At 44.1% G+C, this 18,812-nt stretch overlaps 5 protein-coding genes across 5 annotated transcripts; 3 read left to right on the top strand and 2 right to left on the bottom strand.

The window, feature by feature from the left end:
- The first annotated feature begins 2,592 nt into the window (after window positions 1-2,592).
- F5J12DRAFT_861540 (uncharacterized protein) lies at window positions 2,593-3,897 on the top strand. The gene is made up of 4 exons (XM_051746882.1): window positions 2,593-2,703; window positions 2,784-3,202; window positions 3,263-3,391; window positions 3,443-3,897. Exons 2-4 carry the CDS (start codon window positions 2,928-2,930, stop codon window positions 3,567-3,569), a joined length of 531 nt encoding a protein of 176 aa, XP_051595495.1. The 5' UTR covers window positions 2,593-2,703; window positions 2,784-2,927; the 3' UTR covers window positions 3,570-3,897.
- Window positions 3,898-12,318: 8,421 nt separating this feature from the next.
- On the top strand, window positions 12,319-13,651 carry F5J12DRAFT_861534 (uncharacterized protein). The gene is made up of 5 exons (XM_051746881.1): window positions 12,319-12,781; window positions 12,833-12,899; window positions 12,957-13,188; window positions 13,268-13,573; window positions 13,629-13,651. The coding sequence occupies exons 1-3, from the start codon at window positions 12,498-12,500 to the stop codon at window positions 13,152-13,154; spliced, it is 549 nt and encodes a 182-aa protein (XP_051595494.1). The 5' UTR covers window positions 12,319-12,497; the 3' UTR covers window positions 13,155-13,188; window positions 13,268-13,573; window positions 13,629-13,651.
- Window positions 13,007-14,173, bottom strand: F5J12DRAFT_467102 (uncharacterized protein). Its single transcript, XM_051739570.1, has 5 exons — window positions 13,751-14,173; window positions 13,629-13,695; window positions 13,268-13,573; window positions 13,094-13,188; window positions 13,007-13,039 (listed from the first exon to the last, which is right to left on the bottom strand). Exons 1-3 carry the CDS (start codon window positions 14,023-14,025, stop codon window positions 13,361-13,363), a joined length of 555 nt encoding a protein of 184 aa, XP_051595493.1. The 5' UTR covers window positions 14,026-14,173; the 3' UTR covers window positions 13,007-13,039; window positions 13,094-13,188; window positions 13,268-13,360.
- Window positions 14,174-14,944: 771 nt separating this feature from the next.
- F5J12DRAFT_786347 (uncharacterized protein) lies at window positions 14,945-15,962 on the top strand (the record flags this gene model as incomplete). The annotated part of the gene is made up of 4 exons (XM_051743423.1): window positions 14,945-15,076; window positions 15,155-15,291; window positions 15,355-15,700; window positions 15,789-15,962. The coding sequence occupies 4 exons, from the start codon at window positions 14,945-14,947 to the stop codon at window positions 15,960-15,962; spliced, it is 789 nt and encodes a 262-aa protein (XP_051595492.1).
- A 997-nt stretch (window positions 15,963-16,959) lies between these two features.
- Window positions 16,960-17,282, bottom strand: F5J12DRAFT_727258 (uncharacterized protein; the record flags this gene model as incomplete). Its single annotated transcript, XM_051741790.1, has 2 exons — window positions 16,960-17,049; window positions 17,109-17,282. Coding segments are annotated over 2 exons (264 nt in total), but the record flags the coding sequence as incomplete, so codon positions are not given.
- Window positions 17,283-18,812: the final 1,530 nt, after the last annotated feature.

Here is an 18,812-nt window from a genome sequence, read left to right as displayed (position 1 = left end):
TGTATGATGCAATGCAGTCTGTTAGTTCCATTTGCCATCCATGGGGGGTTTTAGACATGTCTTGCATAGTATTCATGCTTGGGGTGGATGAGGTTGGAGTTCTATAGTGGGCAAGCTGCTTGCAGCTTGTTGGAAAATTATGGCATGTCAGGACACTTGCCTCAATATTTTGCTGTGATCCAATCAATATGTTGTGACACTATACATGCTATTGGTGTTGGGCCCATCTTATGTTGCGACAGGGGTGGATCTTACTAGACAGACCCATCCTTGTTTTATGGCAATATAAAAGATATTACTGAAGGGCACATCCATACATTATGACCATATAAATAATACTGCTGAAGGGCCCATCCTTATGTTGTGACCACATAAATGATACTGCTGAAGGGCCCTTCCATATGTTGTGACACTATAAATGATATTACTGATGGGCCCATCTTTATGTTGTGACAGGGGTGCATCTTACTAGATGGGCCCATCTATGTGCTGTGATGCTGTAAATGATATTACTGATGGGCCCATCTTTATGTTGCAACAGGCATACATGTTGCTATTGATGGGCCTGTCCATGTGTTGTGACTGTGTAATTGATATTACTGACAGGCCTGTCTCATGTTGCAACAGGGGCATATCTTACTAGATGGGCCCTTCCATATGTTGTGATGCTATAAATGATATTACTGATGGACCCATCTCTATGTTGTGACAGGGGCACATCTTACTAGATGGGCCTGTCTTTATGTTGTGACAGGGGTGTATCTTACTAGACAGGCCTGTCCATCTGTTGTGACAATGTAATTGATAATACTGACTGGCCCATCTTTATGTTGTGACATGGGTGCATCTTACTAGATGGGCCCATCCATGTGTTGTGACCCTGTAAATGATATATATTGAAGGGCCTGTCTTTATGTTGCGACAGGTACATCTTACTATGGACAGGCCCACCCATGTGTTGTGATGGTATAAATGATATTATGGAAGGGCCTGTCCATATGTTGTGATGCTATAAATGATATTACTGATGGGCCCATCTTTATGTTGTGGCAGGGATGCATCTTACTAGATGGGCCCATCTATGTGTTGTGATGCTGTCAATGATATTACTGACAGGCCCATCCTTATGTTGTGACAGGCACACATCTTGCTATGGATGGGCCCATCTATATGTTGTGACAGGGGTATATTATCCCAAAGATGGGCCCTTCCATATGTTGCCAACTCTGTAATCTATCATAGATGGGCCCCTCTTTATGTTGTGACCCTATAAAGCACATGACAGGCAGGCCCATCCATATGTTGCAACCTTCTTCATGATACAATAGGTGGGCCCATCCATGTCTCACAGTAGCTTAGCATACTTACTTGGTCACAGGCCTGTCTATATGTTGCAGCATCCTTACCCTCCACAGGCCCTCCCATATGTTGTGGAATTGCATTTACAGGCCCATACATATGTTCCTCTCACTATAGGCCCCCAGGCCTGTCCATGTGTCATGGCTAATCTATTTAGACAGGCCTGTCATGGGGTCTATATAAATGTTGGCATTTTGGCACACAGGCTACCTATATGTTGTGACTAAATGGACTACATGGGGTCTCCATTTGAGAAGGAAACTCTCTCTTCACTCTTCAACTTTCAGGACAAATGATGGGTGGAAATGACAGAGAGAATTAGTCTTAGGTCCCTGGATGAAGAATTGGAGCTGCATGAATTAATTGAACTTGATGCAGAGGGTGAAGATGATGAGCAAGAATTTGATAGCATGATGAGCAGTACTGTGTAAATGTAACTCTGTCTACTTTGCTTGATAAAAAATGATACAGAACTTGTCTGATGATCCATTGAATGGGTGCTAATCAGCTAGCTCACATCTATGCAAGCCACAGAAGTCCCATAGATAACTTTGGATAGTACAAAAATTGATAGGGAACTTTGATTCTTCACTTTGGGACAGCACAGGATATGGGTGAATCCAGACCTACAATTTTTATTTCACTATTCACAACTTTTCCATCATTCTTTCTTCTGAAAATTTTCATGGTACCAGTCCCAAGGGTAATCTTGTTACCACAAAAAATTAGACCAAAAATCATTGAATCATTGTGCTATTCATGAGTTTTACGAGCACCAGGTGAAGCATAGTACAATATTTGTTTTGTTTACTGCCATGCCATGTGACCCTCACCCAATCAGAATGTGTTATTTACTACTATCGCCATGGTTGTGGTCTGTGGCTCCGCCATGCCTGGCTTTCTGGCAAGCCACTGGCACTTCGAACACTGGTGAGAACCTCTTGGACCAGCCCATCTTACGAAGTATTGGGTAGTGTGCAGATGCATTGTATTTGGATGAACTCGTCATTACATCCAGACATGAATGTTGAATGTCAAGGATATGCTATCAGTATTGCATGGAACAGAATATTGTGTGTTTGATTCCAAGCAAAGCACAGGTGCATTACCACGTGTAAGTTTCTACCATGTCATAGACCCCGAATTCAGATAGGGAACCAGTGATTTTGCACGTCCAGTCGATTCTTCAAATATAGGATTTCTTTGTTTACAATGCACTGCATGAAACTGTGCCATGTCGCTGACAGTCAACTGGAATCCATCAACCCATATTCTCTAATAAAAATCCACATGATTAACATCAAGTTGCCCATACCTGTGTGGGTTCAGGAACATTGTATGACTGTACGTGGTGAAATTAAAGTAGCCTATGGGTCATAGCTATGACCTTCGCAACCACACTTATGTATTTTACTGGGAACACGTGCTATTTCGATGTTCGAGCGCCTCAGGGCTGTGCTTGCTGAGGCTGCGTTCCTCCAGACACGAAAATAAACCGCAGTCGATTCTTTCACTTTGCTCTCAATCTCTACACATACTACATAAGGAGGTCCACACAACCCCCCACCATGCATCTCGTTCTCTCTGCCGAGAGTGTGCGAAACACGATTATGACCAATGAGAATGGTCAAGTCCTGTACAAAACCTCTACACCTTTCAGCATCGGAACCCGCACGACCACATTCTACAAAGTTGTCCCAAATTCAGATCCAGATGATATGCAGGACCATTTGGAGGCCATTGGGGAGATCGAATGGAATTTGATGGGCTCATCTGTAATGCGACTCCATGGACAGGAAATGATGACGGACACGTTCATTCCTTGGCATGGAATCACAGGAAGGTGATCCACATATTGTTTCCGGTATACATCCATAGGACTCATGTTATTCCAAATTTACAGAAAGCACACATTCATGGGGCCGGATGGTTTCTCCTACAGATGGGACATGGATTTCAGGGTCGTCAGAGTGTGTGCTGGCCTTAACATCTTCCCCCACTTCCTGGCTTTGACAGGTTTTGGCACACAGTTGTCACACAATGATGCTACTTGCCAAGAACTCGCGCGGTCACATAGATGAAGCCTCGGCATCATCGGGCCCCGAAGGGACCCTTCTCTTGATGTCGATCCAAGCCTCATGCATATGCTTGACATAGTCATACTCACTTTTGTCTATGTAGAAAAATTGCGGATGGACAAGGAGAAATGAATGAGACAAAATAATGGCGGTGGTGGTGGTCCATGAAGTACTGGAATGTTACAGAGGTAATATGACTTGTCTCCGCTCACCGTAATGGACTGTTTACCCTTAGGATATTGTGCATTATACTTCTTTGCTCTGCTTAATCTACCTGGGATCTCATACATGCACATACTTTGTTGATGCAACTATCATGTGATGAGCAGTGTGAACAATCATGTCTCGTCATTTTCGGGGCCCCCTTATGCATGCATTTAACCGTATTCTATCCATTTTTTTGCCCAGGCTTGTAGCCAAGACCTGCCTCTATTAGACCATCCAAGACCGAGTACAAGAAAGGTTGTTGTTTTGTAGTTATTCCAATTTTTTTAAAATTGTGCATTACCTGTCACATGATAGCACAGATATGTGTGACGGTGCCAGTGTCGAGTTGACAGATCCTTGCTGTTGGAAATATTACTATATGTTCCGACGTCTAGATTGATCCAGACTTAAACGTGTATCAACATGTTGCTCATCACATGACATTCCTTATCAATCAGCTCCACAATGATGTCATTCTGACATCATATAATATGTCATATTCCATGACCTTCTATGCATTTCGTTACTATACTGAGTAGTAGTTTCCTTTTACGCTACTGGTCTGTGTGTATCTACTCATGTATATAAACTCAGGGATTTCTTCCTCAAATCCCAACCAAATTCTACATTCGATTCTTCACTTGTCTATTCGACAACTGAGCCCCCCAAAACTTCTACAAGTTTATCAAATCTACTACCGTTCTAACTAAAGGCAAGTGTTCGTGCCTATTGCTCTTTGTTTCTCCCGTTCCTCTGCACAATAGGTTATGAGCCCTGCTTTCTAGGCAGTGTGCTATTTACGCATTTGCACCGAGCGATCACTGCCGATGGGCAAATCACAATGGATGTCGTAGGCCTAGATGCGCTAGGAATGGTAGTAGTAGTTTTCACTGTGTCGCTTGTTGCCGGCCTTAATCAGGCTGTGCTTTTACTTCATTATGGTGGTCACAATCCGATTTATCTACATGAGCTGTTTGTACGCTTGGTAGCCTTTTGGCTTTCTTTTCTAGGTCTCTCCACCTGGTGGCGAAGGCGACAGCTTCTGCTACAAGAGCAGATTCTTCGTCGTGCATTGTTACAACGCCTTATCCTTCGGCCTCCTACTCCACCCCCACATTACCTTCATTTTCATCTTCCTGACATTGACCATGACACTGACCTTGATCCTGTCCCGCCTTATGACAAGGTTGAAGCGCGTGACCCGCCTTCTCCACATCGAGCTCCGACTCCTCAACCTGAGGAAGTCATTGCTTTGAACGAGTTGCTCAATCCAGAGCTCATTCTCGCTATCATCCCTGACGATAATGCTGAGTTTGACTTACTTTAAAAACTCATTCGTGTTCTTTTGCTCAAGCTACAGGAACTGATCTACGGTCTTTACAAGATGTCTTTGGTCATCGCTAAGAAAACTGAACTTCAAATCACAGAACATTGCGACAGGATGTACGATGTAAAGTGGCGGAAGTATGCGGTAAAAGAGATTATAGAATATACCAAGATGTTATATGTATGTGGCTGTGCAAGTTGGAGAGAAGCGGTTCCGTCGAGCGTCGTGTTCTTCAGGAAGCCGAATCCGGCTACCTACCTTGTTCCCATTGACACTGTGGAAACAGCGTGGCAACAAATGCCCCACTTTCCCGGTTTCGAATCACCCTTCTTCTATCTGGGTCTTCATTTAGCCTTCCATGGCTACCTCACCGACTTCTTCCCTAAACTTTCCCATATGTCGACTCCTCATGCTATAGCTAACTTCAACGGTTGTGATCTTCCCTCAGCTTACTATGAAGATCCTTCCCTCGACACTGTTCTGGCATTTTCGGTCACCCACGATACATTTGTATACATCTACTACAACGTCCACCCCCTCTACGATCCGTGCTTCAATGGCGTCATCCCTCCTCTCTGCCTTTGGAACCAGCATCTTGAGTTCCATTTCAGAGGAACTTGGGTTGACAGAAGTACCAACATTGCCTGTATCCCCAGGTGGTTCTGAGAACGGAGATGCGGAGGAGACTGCTTTGATAGCAACCTCTTTAGGTTTATTCAACGGTTCAGGGATGAAGCAGATGTGGGAAGTACCTTGTGATATAACTCTGTTAACCAGCATCTTTCATGGGGTTACGATCCCACTGATGCAGGATTCACTTACTGGCCTGGATCAGAGGAGATTTTACACAATTTCGAACATGTCATGGACGACTCTACTTTTGACTATCTCGCAGAACCCAGACCTCGCGGAATTCGCAGTACGGCTCTTAGCTGAGCTCGTGACACTCGCGCTGTATGACAAAAGTTATCCTCTTCCAAACTCGCTGGACACACCATACATATCAGGCAGCCGAAACCATTGGGAAACTAATACTTGTACTTTATATGAGTCATACAATTGTCTTGAAGTATTAGTTAAGGACAAACATTTTCGCTATTCTCCTGCCTTAAATGTACCATATTCTTGTGCTGATCCCTACTTGGGACTTCGATCGGATGGGATTCCATTGCATGATTGCAATTGGAGCTTTATGTCTTATCATTATTTCCCTCCACTAGACTTCTTAAGTCTAGAGCGCAATAATTCTCGCATCTCATCTTGGAGATTCGCTGAGAAGGGTACTATGGCACCTCAGACAAAAATGGAGAAGAGATGAAATCCACGTCCTTATTTCAAAACCAAGGTTTCTCACAATCGCCCATCTCAATCTGCTTGAGCTTCTGCTCGCAGACCCAAAAGGAATCGGATTCACAATTTAAATCCTCCATCCATTAAAATCCATCCAACTCCCTCGTTCTTATATGAACACCTGCTTATGGACTTTTGACACTAGATGTCCAAAGGTCTTTCAAAGCAGATCCCCAAGCTTAATGGCTTGAATTATGCTTCTTGGTCAGTTCTTATGAAGGCTTACATGCAAACTCTTGGTATTATGGGAGTCATTGACGGCACTGTGGCTTGACCCGCTGCTGGTGCTGCTGCTGCAGATATTGCTGCCTGGGTCACTTCTGATACTCGTGCCCAAGGCATTCTCACACTCTATTGTGATCCAATGATTGCAATGTCTATTGACGGGCATGCCACTTCTCATTTGAAATGGCAGGCATTATTAAATGCATATGGAACTCCTTTGGCGATGACGACCTTTATGGAATTCCAACGCCTCATCCGTATTCAAATTAAACCAAAAGATGACATAATGGCCAAAATCGTGGAGATCAATATGATTCTCGCTGCCATTAGTGCGCAGGGCATTGCCCTAAATGATAAAATGAAGGCGCTCATCTTGGTTCATTCAATGACTCAAGCCTGGGAACAGGCTCCCGTCAATATTCTATCTTCTATTGCCGCCAATCAACTTTCTCCTGATACTGTTATACCATGCATGAAAGAAGTCTGGGCCCACAGATCGGGCAAAACTATGCTTCCACAACAGGATAAATCTGGGTCTTCATCTACCCAGATCAAACAAGAATCAAATTCACTTCTGGCATGAATGAATAAACTACCTCTTTGCCAAATATGCAGAGGAGGTCATAATACTTCCGATCATCAATCTGGATCTGGATCAGGATCCTTTCACGGTTACCATGGAGGTCGCAGAAGAGGTCGTGGAGGTCATGGCTGTGGACATGGAGGTTATACTCCCTATGGCCAGCAACAACAGCAGCAAGGTTCTGGTTCTCGTGGCCGAGGCCAGAACAGACGCTGAGGCAAGGGCAAGGCCCAAGCCAATAATCTCGAAGTAGAAGGCGCAGAAGCAATTGACACTGCCTATATCGAGGAACTTCCAGAAGGTTCCTATGATCCAAATTCTAGATCTTGGGATGTCTATCCAGATCAGGAATCCTTCGAGAATGCCGCTGCTTCTTTTGACACTGGTGATTTTGATATCACAGCTATTAATTTTCCACCCTGCGAACCATCTCCTGAATATTCTCTCCCAGATCCTACTCCAGTTGAACGAGTCTATTCTAATGACCTCAATACTTATCTCAGACAACACATCATAACTGATACCGAGATGTATGATCCTGATCTTTCCCGCCAAGATCTCACTATGGCAATGGAAACAGTTGGGGATTCCCCCAATTACCCAGTTGATGTTACAACTGGAAATCTTGCTCCTTGGTATCTGGAGGAAATTCAAAATTTCCAATTGGATCAAGTTGAGTCAGTCAAGATTTGTGTTAACATTCCTGGCTCTAATATCTGCCAATGTTCTATTTGTTGCCGAACAGCCACAACTTGCAACCTGCTGGAGGTTTCCCTTTGGGAACCAAAGCAATGGAAGTACTTGGACTCTCATCCAAGGAAGATTTCCCTTCCCCCTGCTGAGCAGGACAGGTCATGTACGAGTGGTTCCCTCGAACCCTCAGTACGAGTGGGAAATTCCATTTTGGCTGGCGAGAACTTGGTGGAGGACAGGAATGTTGAGGACCATGGCAATTCGGCTACGCCGAACAAACAGACTTTTGATCTCTCTTCCCCTCGACTTCGAGGACAGAATTGTAGAGACGGAGGATCTCTCCAAAAATCCATTTTAGTTAAATCTTCTAAACAGAATTGCCCAATGTCCTTATCTCAATTTCACAAATCTGTGCCAGAAAATCCTGTTTATAAGTCTTTTCGTATAAAGCATAATCCAGACATCAAGTATGATCCTAACGAATCTGCCTCTGGGTATTTACCCATGCAATTCGATGGTCATGCCTTCGATTCTTATGACTGTTATCCTTTGGATGACTATAAGTCATATGCTAATCTTAAAAAGAACCTGCCAAAGGGTGAGTCTTTATGGATGTTGGATTCAGGAGCATCACACCATGTGACTCCTTTTAAAACTGATTTCTTGACTTATCAAGAATTTAAAAATCCACCTTTGACCTCTACAGCAGGCACTAAAAAGGTTCAACTTCTTGGTCAAGGAACAGTGGTTATTCGCCTGGAAAATGGCAGTAACCTACCACTACATAATGTTGTCTACAGTCCTTTGTTTTCAAAGCGACTATGTTCACGAAATGCACTCCTCAATAACGGGTATAGGAGCACTGCAACACTTACAAGTGAGACTATCAGAGCACCGGATGGCTGGATTGTCCTTGAAGCAAAACTAGCTTCACCGACTTCACCTCTTCATTGGTTTGTGGGCATACTGCTTCCACCTACCACTGCCTATGGGGTCCTTTGCCCTCTGGTCAAGGAATCTCAAGAGTCTCTTTGGCATAATCGCATGTGTCACCCTGCACAAGCAGTTCTCCAACATATTCACCGATTAGGGCTGAAACACGAAATACAAATACAGGGGGAGACTACCTCTTGTAAAGGTTGCGCACAGGGCAAGCTTTCTTCCGAAGCTTTTAAACCATCATGGAAACGAGCAACTAAACCTCTCGAGTTGGTCCATGCTGATCTTCTCGAATTACCTGTCGAATCTTATTTTCGGTCCAAATACATCCTTACTCTCTTGGATGATTTCTCATCCTACGGTTTTTGTCTCTACCTTTGCAACAAATCCAACACATATACTGCTTTTGCCAATTGGATGGTTTCTGTTCAGAACACTACTGGACATCATCTTCTTGCGCTCCGGTCAGATCGAGGGGGAGAATTCATGGGTACTACTTTCAAGACACTCCTTTCTTCGTGCAGAATTACCCATTACCTTTCAATTGCCAATCAACCTCAACAGAATGGTCGTGCAGAACGCTTTAATCAGACTATTTCTGAAAAAGCTGGGACCATTCGACACCATGCTTGTGTTCCCAAATGCTTCTGGAACTTTGCTTTTGATTGTGCACTTCATGTGTACAATCGTACCCCTCTCAAAAGGATTACTTTCAAGACTCCAGTTGAACTCTTTTTAGGAAAAGTCCTGGATATTTCCTATTTCCACACCTTTGGCTGCAGAGCCTTTGTATGGGTTCCTAAAGAACAAAGAAAAGACAAATTGGAACCTCATGCAGTCGAAATGATTTTCTTAGGCTATGAGCCTAATACAAAAGGATATCGGTTCCTTCATGGACAGAAGATTATTCTTTCTCGAACTGCAAAATTTGTAGAAGACTCTTTTCCTTTTTGCTCTGATTCCAAAAAATCTGAAATCTTTGACCCCAATACCGAAGACAACCATGAATCATCTGCTTCTGACTCTGAAAGCCTACATTCATTACCGGATCCTGATCAGATCCAACCAGCACCTCATCAACACCAACCACCTCGTCCTAACACTCCATCACAACCACAAAACCCACAGCAGAGAGCTGTGGACCAGCCTAGAGCTCATCAACCAAGAAGAGCACCTGCTGCTGTACCACCAGTCGACCCTCGTCATCTTAGGCATCCCTATCAACCTGAATTTGTTCAAGGAGACTCGCGTAATGTTTGCAGAGCTCAACCTGCTGATGACAGAGAACCTCGTCCAAAACGTCGTTTTATACCAGTATCTTGTCCTGGAAATATTTATGGAGATCGACCTCCAGTGGACATTGAACAAGATATCCAAAGAAATCAGGATCAAGCACAACAGTGGATTTGTAATGCTGAGCAACATGCTCACAATTCCAGAGAAGATATTCGGAGATATGCAGAAGAACGAAGACCTCCTTCTCCGAGGTTACCTCCTGCACTAGTTCCTCCTGAAATTCCTCGTCAGTGGACTGAACATCCACAAGGAACTACTCCTCCATCCCCTGGATCTCCACTCACTCCTATTCCAGATACTCCTGATTCTCCTAAAGGCATGCCAGATCAACAAGTAGATATGCATCCTTTTGAGTTTGCATTGGCTGCCAGGATAAAAGAATCACCGGAACATTATAAAGATGTGCTAAAGTTATCTCCCGATCTACAAAAGAAGTGGTTCGACACAATGAAGGATGAATTAAAGTCTATTGAAGAAAGACAAGTATGGACTTTGGTGGATCCTCCAAGAGATTGGAAACCTGTAAAGTGTCGATGGGTTTTCGCAATAAAAAGCGATGGTTGTTATAAAGCTCGTCTTGTGGCTAAAGGCTTCACACAAGAATTTGGTACCGACTTTGAAGATACCTTCTCTCCAGTGGCTCAATTCAAAACTGTTCGAATCTTACTTGCGTTTGCTGCTCAAAGGAATTGGGAAGCAGAAGCACTGGATGTTAAAACTGCCTTCTTATATGGCAATCTTGATGAAGAAATTTATATGGAGCAACCAGAAGGTTTCAAAGTTTCGGGTCAAGAACACAAGGTTTATTGGTTGCTTAGAGCCCTTTATGGCTTAAAGCAAGCTGCATTGGCATGGAATAAAGCCCTACATCAATCCTTACTCGCTATGGGCTACATTCATTCAAAAGTGGATGCTGGAATCTATATCCATAGTTCCAAAGCCGGAATTGTCATTTTTCTCGTCTATGTTGATGATGGACTCTTTCTAGGATCAGACAAACATCTTCTTAAAGCCAAGAAAGAACAATTTATGAAGAAATGGGAATCCCGAGATCTTGGTGAAGTCAAGGAATACCTTGGCATTCAAATTCACTGAGATAGGTCGAAGAAAGAAATATATCTCGACCAAATACCTTATGTCAAAAAGGTTATTAAACGGTTTAACATGGAGACTGCTCAAAATGTTCGCACTCCATTACCATTGGGATATCAACCAGAAAAGCCACCATCAGATTACCAAGCCACATCTTCTCTTTGGTCACAGTACCAGTCTATTATTGGGTCATTGCTCTATATGGCTCTCGGTACTCGTCCCGATATCGCCTTTGCGGTTATTCGCATGTCACAATATATGGCAAATCCTACTGAAGATCATCGAAATAAAGCCTTGCATATAGTTTGCTATATTGCATCTACACCAAAACTGGCTTTATATTATTCGGGACTTGAGTCTCGAATTTATGGCTTTGCGGATTCTGATTGGGCTGCTAACAAAGACACACATCATTCTACCACTGGTTATGCCATGTTTCTTGGCAATTCCCTTATTTCTTGGCAATCTCACAAACAGAAGACTATCACACTCTCTTCCACTGAAGCCGAATATATGGCTTTATGTGATGCTGCACATCAAATCAAATGGCTTTCTATGCTATTTGATGAACTCAAGTTGAAGACTGAGACAACAATTCTCTACTGCAATAATATGGGAGCTTGCTTTATTGCAGAGAATCCTGTATCGGACAGTCAATCTAAACATATTGATGTCCAGTGGCATTTCATTTGCGAATGTGTTCAAGATAATTTGTTCAGTATTGAATATGTTCAAACTGACAAACAAAAAGCAGATGGTCTTACAAAATCTTTAACGTGGCAGAAATTTGAGATGAATCGCTCATCGATGGGACTTGTTACACTCCCATTCTAGAGCGAGGGGGAGTGTTGGAAATATTACTATATGTTCTGACGTCTAGATTGATCCAGACTTAAACATGTATCAACACGTTGCTCATCACATGACATTCCTTATCAATCAGCTCCACAATGATGTCATTCTGACATCATATAATATGTCATATTCCATGACCTTCTATGCATTTCGTTACTATACTGAGTAGTAGTTTCCTTTTACGCAACTGGTCCATGCGTATCTACTCATGTATATAAACTCAGGGATTTCTTCCTCAAATCCCAACTGAATTCTACATTCAATTCTTCACTTGTCTATTCAACAACTGAGCCCCTCAAAACTTCTACAAGTTTATCAAATCTACTACCGTTCTAACTAAAGGCAAGTGTTCGTGCCTATTGCTCTTCGTTTCTCCCGTTCCTCTGCACAATACTTGCATCATCGTGGTGTACCAAGCTAGAAACCACAGCCTCAAGTGCACCGCAAATTGAATTATGGGTCACATAAAGGACCTTGCATCCTTCGCATCGGCATGCCCAAAATGCGCCTCATATTGTCCCAAGAAGGCGTCTGCAATACGGTTATGACCAACGAAGATGGTCAGGCCCTCTACAAGACTTCCACGCCCTTCCGTTTCGGAAAGCGGACGACCACGCTTTACAAGGTCGTTCCAAATGAGAATCCAGAAGACATGCAAGATAATTTCGAGATCATCGGCGAGATAGAGTGGCATGCAATCAGCTCATCTACGCTACGACTCCACAGGGAAGAAATGAAGACGAAGGACTTTATGCCACGTCATGGATTGTGGAGGAAGTAAGCTCTCAGATCACATTCTTCGTCGAGGTTGACGCACACATGCTGCAGCAAACGCACGTTTACAGGGCCCGATGGTCGGTCGTACAGATGGAATTCGGAACTCTCGGTAGTCCATGTGTGTGCTATTCTCCATTCACAAGATCGCACGATTGACGCGGTTTTCTCTCTTCAGTTACCCAGAGATGACGAGACTTGCCGAGAATTAGCCAGGTCACATCGACGAGAGTGGGGCATCACAGGTGCAAAACGGGATCCCTATCTCGAGGTCGATGAAGAACTCGGACATATGCTCGACATCGTCGTGCTCACTTTTATATATGTAGAGAAACAGCGAATGGATGACGAAACAGCAGTCCACGCTAGCGCGTAAGAAGTTACGAGTCCTTGCCTTCATCAAAGTCGTTCTTGTACCCGGTGGATCGTCGATCATAGCAAGGTTGATTAGAACATTAGCTATGGCACATAATGTCGATGGATACGCACCACATCTATATGAACGAAAAGAAGAAAAACTATACGTACAAGCCCACCACATATTCTCCCACGCCTCACCGAAGTGAGCAGGGGTACTTGTCATCATCTCCTTCCCAGCTTTTCCCACCATTCCCTGTCCATTCTTAGCTTTTCCATGTAAATAAACGTGAGGATGACTAAATCCAGCATGTGTTCCACCTCCTGTGAGATCTCCAGGCATGCTTTGGTACTCTCTACGCCAAGTATGTTGAAGGATCCAAATGTTGAGCGACGGTAACGAGCCACTTCCCTGCGACTCGGACCATCCAAAGAGAGCTAGGCATTGCTACATAAGCAGATCTAATCAGAAATACGACGCTGGGTCACTCACAACGACAATGCGGCGATGCATGTCCCATCTATAGCGTCTGTCGTCGGGGCCCTTAAAGGTTCGCTTCCTATGTGATCGCCATTGATACAGGTTAAATCCACGACGCCATCCTGAACACTCACCGCCCAGTAATACCGTGTCTTCTCAGGAATGAATCTGACCTGAGATCCTTCCCCCCTATTCTGAACATCGCGGAGCCAAAGATGGGCCATCTGATCTTGCCCACTGCCTCAAACCGGTCCTCCATCTGAAGCTGGAAGTCATCGGACACATATTTGCTAATCTTGGTCGTCCACCTTCCGAAACGGAAGGGAGTGGAGGAGACGTAGAGAGGTTGGCCAGTGTCCGACATGAACGTTGCGTTACGGACATTCTCGCTCGATAGTGTAAGAAGCATTTACACAGGGTACTGTCCCAGCCGTTCGTCGCTGGTGGTGGCCTTTCGACAAGCTATCTGGACGGGGCGGGGCGGGAATTAACACGGCGTAGCGTCCTAGATATATGCAAGGGGGTGGGTAAATGATGTTGCGACAAATAGTATATTGTGGTTTCAAGTTCAATGGCTCTGCAGCAGCAGAGCTACCACCCGGTTTCGAATTTCAAGTCTTTTGTATACAAGGATTTTCAATTTAAGAGCACGGGAGAAGAGCGGAAATGAGCCACTGGACTCGTACGAGTAACCTCAGTGACCCATTAAAACCTGAAGGCTGAGGCATGGTCTGATGGTCATGACGAGATCAATATGATGGGCCAATGAGATAACTGGCAACTGACCCAATAACGTTGTCTCACCGATACGCGTGTGGGATACGCCTTCCATCCAAAGATACCGCCATCGTAGCTGAGATAGCTCTGGGCTCCGCATGGAAACACCTATGGCAAATGCCAAGCGGTGGTGAGGTTCCCACTTACCCAAATAGCCTCTGCGCTCGCGCTTGCGGCCTTTTCAGTATTGGTTCGACGTGACAAAACAAAGTCCAGTGACCACTTCGCAACGTGACTTTCCCCAGATTTGGAGGGTCCAAACAGGAAAAGTGGTCGACTCGGGAATTTTGAAAAAATTGCTGTGGGCTGGATCTAAGAAGATACAATGTTCTCGACGTTTTATCAGAGAAGCAACTTGACGATAGCCCAGAATCACGGATATTGGATGCCTTTCCGTGGGCTAAATATGTTGGAATATGATATTTCGGAGTTCCAAATTTGATTGAACTTAATAATAATAATAATTGTTTATGTGCTGGAGTAAACTGTAGGGCTAAAGAATAAACTATTTTGGTTATTTATCAAGGCTCCCCCTATCATTTTGTACCATTATGATGGAGCCTGATCCCACCTATCTTGATGATGATCTCAACAATCTTCTCACCTCATTTCCTGTAGTTGTTGAAGAAGCTTTGGTAGAGGATGAAGAGTCTTATCAGATGGGGCTATGTGCTGCTGCCATGGTCATTGCAGCAGAACTTGGGGAGCAACTCTGTATTGATAGCCACCATGAGAGTTGATTTTACCTTTGCTGTTCACAGCTGCTGCCCAATCCATGCATCAGTACACCTTGGCAAAAACTTTATGAAAGCCAGGATGACTGGGCCTTTATCACAACAATGGGATTTGATGTAGAAACCTTTGGTTATATCCTCACCTCTGGATTTGCTATGGCCTGGTATCACACCCCAATCCCTTGAAATGATACCAATACTACTGGCAATCCATGGCCATCATGCAGGTCTCTCAATGCTGCTGGTGCACTTGGCCTTGTGCTACACTATTTGAATTCAACCATGCACAAAATCAGCCTCCAACAAATATTTGCCATTATCCCTGCCACAGTTTCATGGTGCATCACATTTGGCCTCTTGATCCTTCTTTCAACACTCAGAAACATGCCAGAGGGCCAGATCCACTGGCCCAAGCATGATGAGTTTGATGAACTGTCACAGCTAGTTGCACAGCATCACCCAAGACTTACTGGTGCCTTTGGGAGTATTGATGGCCTCAAACTTCCTGTAAAAACATCAGATGACCTAGATATTGAGAATGCTACCTTCAATGGTTGGCTGTCAGAACATTTTGTGAGTTCTGTGATTGTCTTTTCATCAAAAGGTAGTGGTTTTCACTTGCACATAACTTTGACTTACAAGAACTTATATCTTTGTGAAGGGGAGATCATTGCTGCCAATCTCAATGCCCCTGGTAGTTGGCATGATTCCCATGTTGCTCAGCCAATTTATGCTACACTTCATACAAGGACACCAGATGGATACTACCTTGTTGTGGATACAGCTTTTCCACATGGTACTGCTGACATTCTTGGATGCATATGCACCCCATTGAAAGATGGACAACAAATTTCCAGGACCCCTGACCAGATGTCAGAAGCTATGGCCTACAACCAAGAATTACTCTCATACCATCAAACAGCAGAATGGGGCATGCATGCTATTCAAGGATCATTTGGACAACTTCAAATGCCTTTGAATATTGATGATGACAAGAAAAGGGGTAATTTGATTGAGACCTGCCTCCAGCTACACAATGTACCCACTGTCAAAGTCAGAATTAATCAAATCTGGACAGTTTACCTGCAAAGTTGGCAGTGGACCAATGAAGACCAGGAGGTGTGGACAGGGTTTGCAGAGATGTTGTTCTCTGATCAGATTAAGAAAGATTGCATCTCCCATTTTCACATTACATTCAAGTATGAGCAGTAAATAACTGTATCACTGCACTTCAGGAGTAGGACTAGTATGTGCTGAGTCCATTTTTGCATGGTCTCCCTCAAATCCTTTTCCAAAATCCTCATCATCTTCATCATCCATCAACCATGTGAGAGACCTACCACCATCAGCAAACCTCTTGTAGCACTGACATTTCTTCTTTGGCATATTGTGGTACATCCCTGCAAAGTTACTTGTACCAGGCTGTGACATCTGCAGCATCTCGATCTTCTTTCCCAGGCAGTCATGCTCATGCTGTACTTCATACAACTGGTTATGAAGGTCAAACAGTTGACCATGCAACTTGTCATTAGTTGCCTGTGCATCATGAAGCTGCTGGGTAAGTGCAAGATATTGGTTGCAAGCATGCAGTTGGCATGATCTTCATCACATGCCCTTTGAACTTCTGGATCAAAGGCATTTGAGAGGCAATTCATAAGTTCTGCAGCAGCAGCACCTCAGGTGTTGTGACAAACAGGGGCTGGTTCTGTGCATGCTGAATGAGCAACTGCAGTTAGACAAGAAGGGATCTCTTCATCAGTCAAGCCACCAGACTGGCTAGCAGTTTCAAAAGTCTCATCGAACTTGCTGTCATTGAGATTGCGAGTGCCCACTCATTCATTGAAAAGGTCATCAATGTGGTGAGCCCATAAGATTTCAGGGGGGCAAACACCTGTACTGGTTGGCTTAGGTGTCTTGACTAACTAATTACAAATGAAATGGCATCAGATGCATCAGATGAACACATAATTGTATGACTTACTTGTTTGTACTTTGTCTCAAGTGATGACACCTTACAATCTGGATATCCATTCTTGGAAGCCCACTTATTGAACTTTGTTGCAACTACCTGCCACCCTTGCTGACCCAGTGGAAGCTCCTCTTCAATGCAATCCAATAACATATTCATATCAGACATGGTGTAGTTTCCAGCACCTTGTGGACAGCCTCATTTGGCTTTCAGAAGCTCATTGTCATCATCAAGATCAATGATGTCACATATATGCTTCTTTGACTTCATACTCTGTTTATTTTCTTTATCTCCACTTTTTGATGCCTTTATTTTTGGTAGTAGCTCCAGAGTGACATGCTCCAGCAACTTTTGGAGATGGAACTCACCCCTGAGCCTCCACAATGACATATGGGACAAGAAGGTCTTCATCAAGAGAAGAAGGAAGTGGGACAAGGGCAGGTTCAAATGGCAGGTTGGGAGGATGCATGCTACCAGTGGCCTGTTGGTGGGAGAATGTCACTGGTGACAATGATGGCACCCACTGGGTTCCAGTATTGATATTGCAATGCTACATTGTGCCTGATGTCAGTGTGGTTACATTGTATGTACACAGAGCATACATGCCTTAAGTGCATGCTTCATGCTGGCCTCATTGTGCATTTGGATGCTGTTGGAAGCATGTCAGTGCCCACTGGGAGCAGGGGCATGCAATGGGGCAGTAGTTGAACTTGGCACTGTCTGTAGACAGTTAGGCAATGTATAGGTAGGGTAATATCAAACTGCAGCCTACCATTGTGTAGCCTGGGTGCAGAACCCATGCACCACTTGTGTCATGCACAAATGGATTGCCAGCATCATCATAATGAATCCCATCTGACAACATTGGCAGAGTCAAACACTCGCTAGGCTGCATGCTGATTAGGACACTGGAAATGCAAGATGAGAGCAGAGGACAAATGGCTCACAGACATCATCTTTATACCTTGAGTCCATTGCCAAAGGCCATATGGATCTTCATTCTTGCACAGTAACCAGCATGCTAATTTTCCAGGGTTAAACTGGTAGCAAAATTCTGCATTCTACATCCCTACTAACCATGTGGACACCTCTTGTTTCAATGACAAGCTATCTGCTGAAAATGGATCATTTAGCAGACCTAAATTTTTCTGGAGTGTCGAAAAGCAACGAACATTGAGCAAATTTTGCATTGCAAACAAATTGACTGACAGAATTCTGACCAGCTAGAGAGCAGGGTCAGCACCATTGCCGCCCTGTCCATGCAATTCTTCATGTACTTACACATGGTAACTGCTCCATTTGTGAGCATCCATCAACTGGCATGTCACAGCAGTTCGGCTGATACCCCCAGCACGACAAAAGGATGAGAACGTTGTTGGATCCAGCGACGATAGGGCATCAATGGAGCGTCGAGTGAGCATTGAGCGAGCGAGCTGATGCTGACATAAGCACGTGCGTGAGGTGTGAGTGGTCAAATATGGTAATTTGGGTTTATTGCAGTTAACTAAAGTCTATTCGAGGGGGTCCGACCCCCCTTACAGATTAAGGTTTATTCAAGGGTATGGACAGGTTGTCCATATGAAATTGGTACAAAATGAAGCTCGGCATCGCGGCACACCTTCCTTATTTGGAACTTTTTATTCAACTTTATGATATTCCAGCATACTTTAGCCCACAGAAAGGCCATCCATTATTGAGACACTCGGCTGACCAGGT

This window comes from Pisolithus orientalis (assembly GCF_024613125.1).
Source record: "Pisolithus orientalis strain OTSU chromosome Unknown F5J12scaffold_54, whole genome shotgun sequence".
Taxonomy (NCBI): domain Eukaryota; kingdom Fungi; phylum Basidiomycota; class Agaricomycetes; order Boletales; family Pisolithaceae; genus Pisolithus; species Pisolithus orientalis.
Note: the sequence above shows the minus strand (reverse complement) of the source record. Positions and strands in the feature narration are given on the sequence as shown.

Excerpts from the sequence above, each read along its gene's own strand:
- F5J12DRAFT_467102 (XM_051739570.1), bottom strand. The coding sequence starts at position 14,025 with ATGCTTCTTACACTATCGAGCGAGAATGTCCGTAACGCAACGTTCATG. Across the intron at positions 13,696-13,750 it reads AGACACGGTATTACTGGGCG|GAAGCGAACCTTTAAGGGCC; the intron begins GTGAGTGTTCAG and ends GCGATCACATAG. Across the intron at positions 13,574-13,628 it reads TGCATCGCCGCATTGTCGTT|CTCTCTTTGGATGGTCCGAG; the intron begins GTGAGTGACCCA and ends AGCAATGCCTAG.
- F5J12DRAFT_861540 (XM_051746882.1), top strand. The coding sequence starts at position 2,928 with ATGCATCTCGTTCTCTCTGCCGAGAGTGTGCGAAACACGATTATGACC. Across the intron at positions 3,203-3,262 it reads TGGCATGGAATCACAGGAAG|AAAGCACACATTCATGGGGC; the intron begins GTGATCCACATA and ends CCAAATTTACAG. Across the intron at positions 3,392-3,442 it reads ACAGGTTTTGGCACACAGTT|CCTCGGCATCATCGGGCCCC; the intron begins GTCACACAATGA and ends ACATAGATGAAG.
- F5J12DRAFT_861534 (XM_051746881.1), top strand. The coding sequence starts at position 12,498 with ATGCCCAAAATGCGCCTCATATTGTCCCAAGAAGGCGTCTGCAATACG. Across the intron at positions 12,782-12,832 it reads CGTCATGGATTGTGGAGGAA|CAAACGCACGTTTACAGGGC; the intron begins GTAAGCTCTCAG and ends CACATGCTGCAG. Across the intron at positions 12,900-12,956 it reads CGGAACTCTCGGTAGTCCAT|TTACCCAGAGATGACGAGAC; the intron begins GTGTGTGCTATT and ends TTCTCTCTTCAG.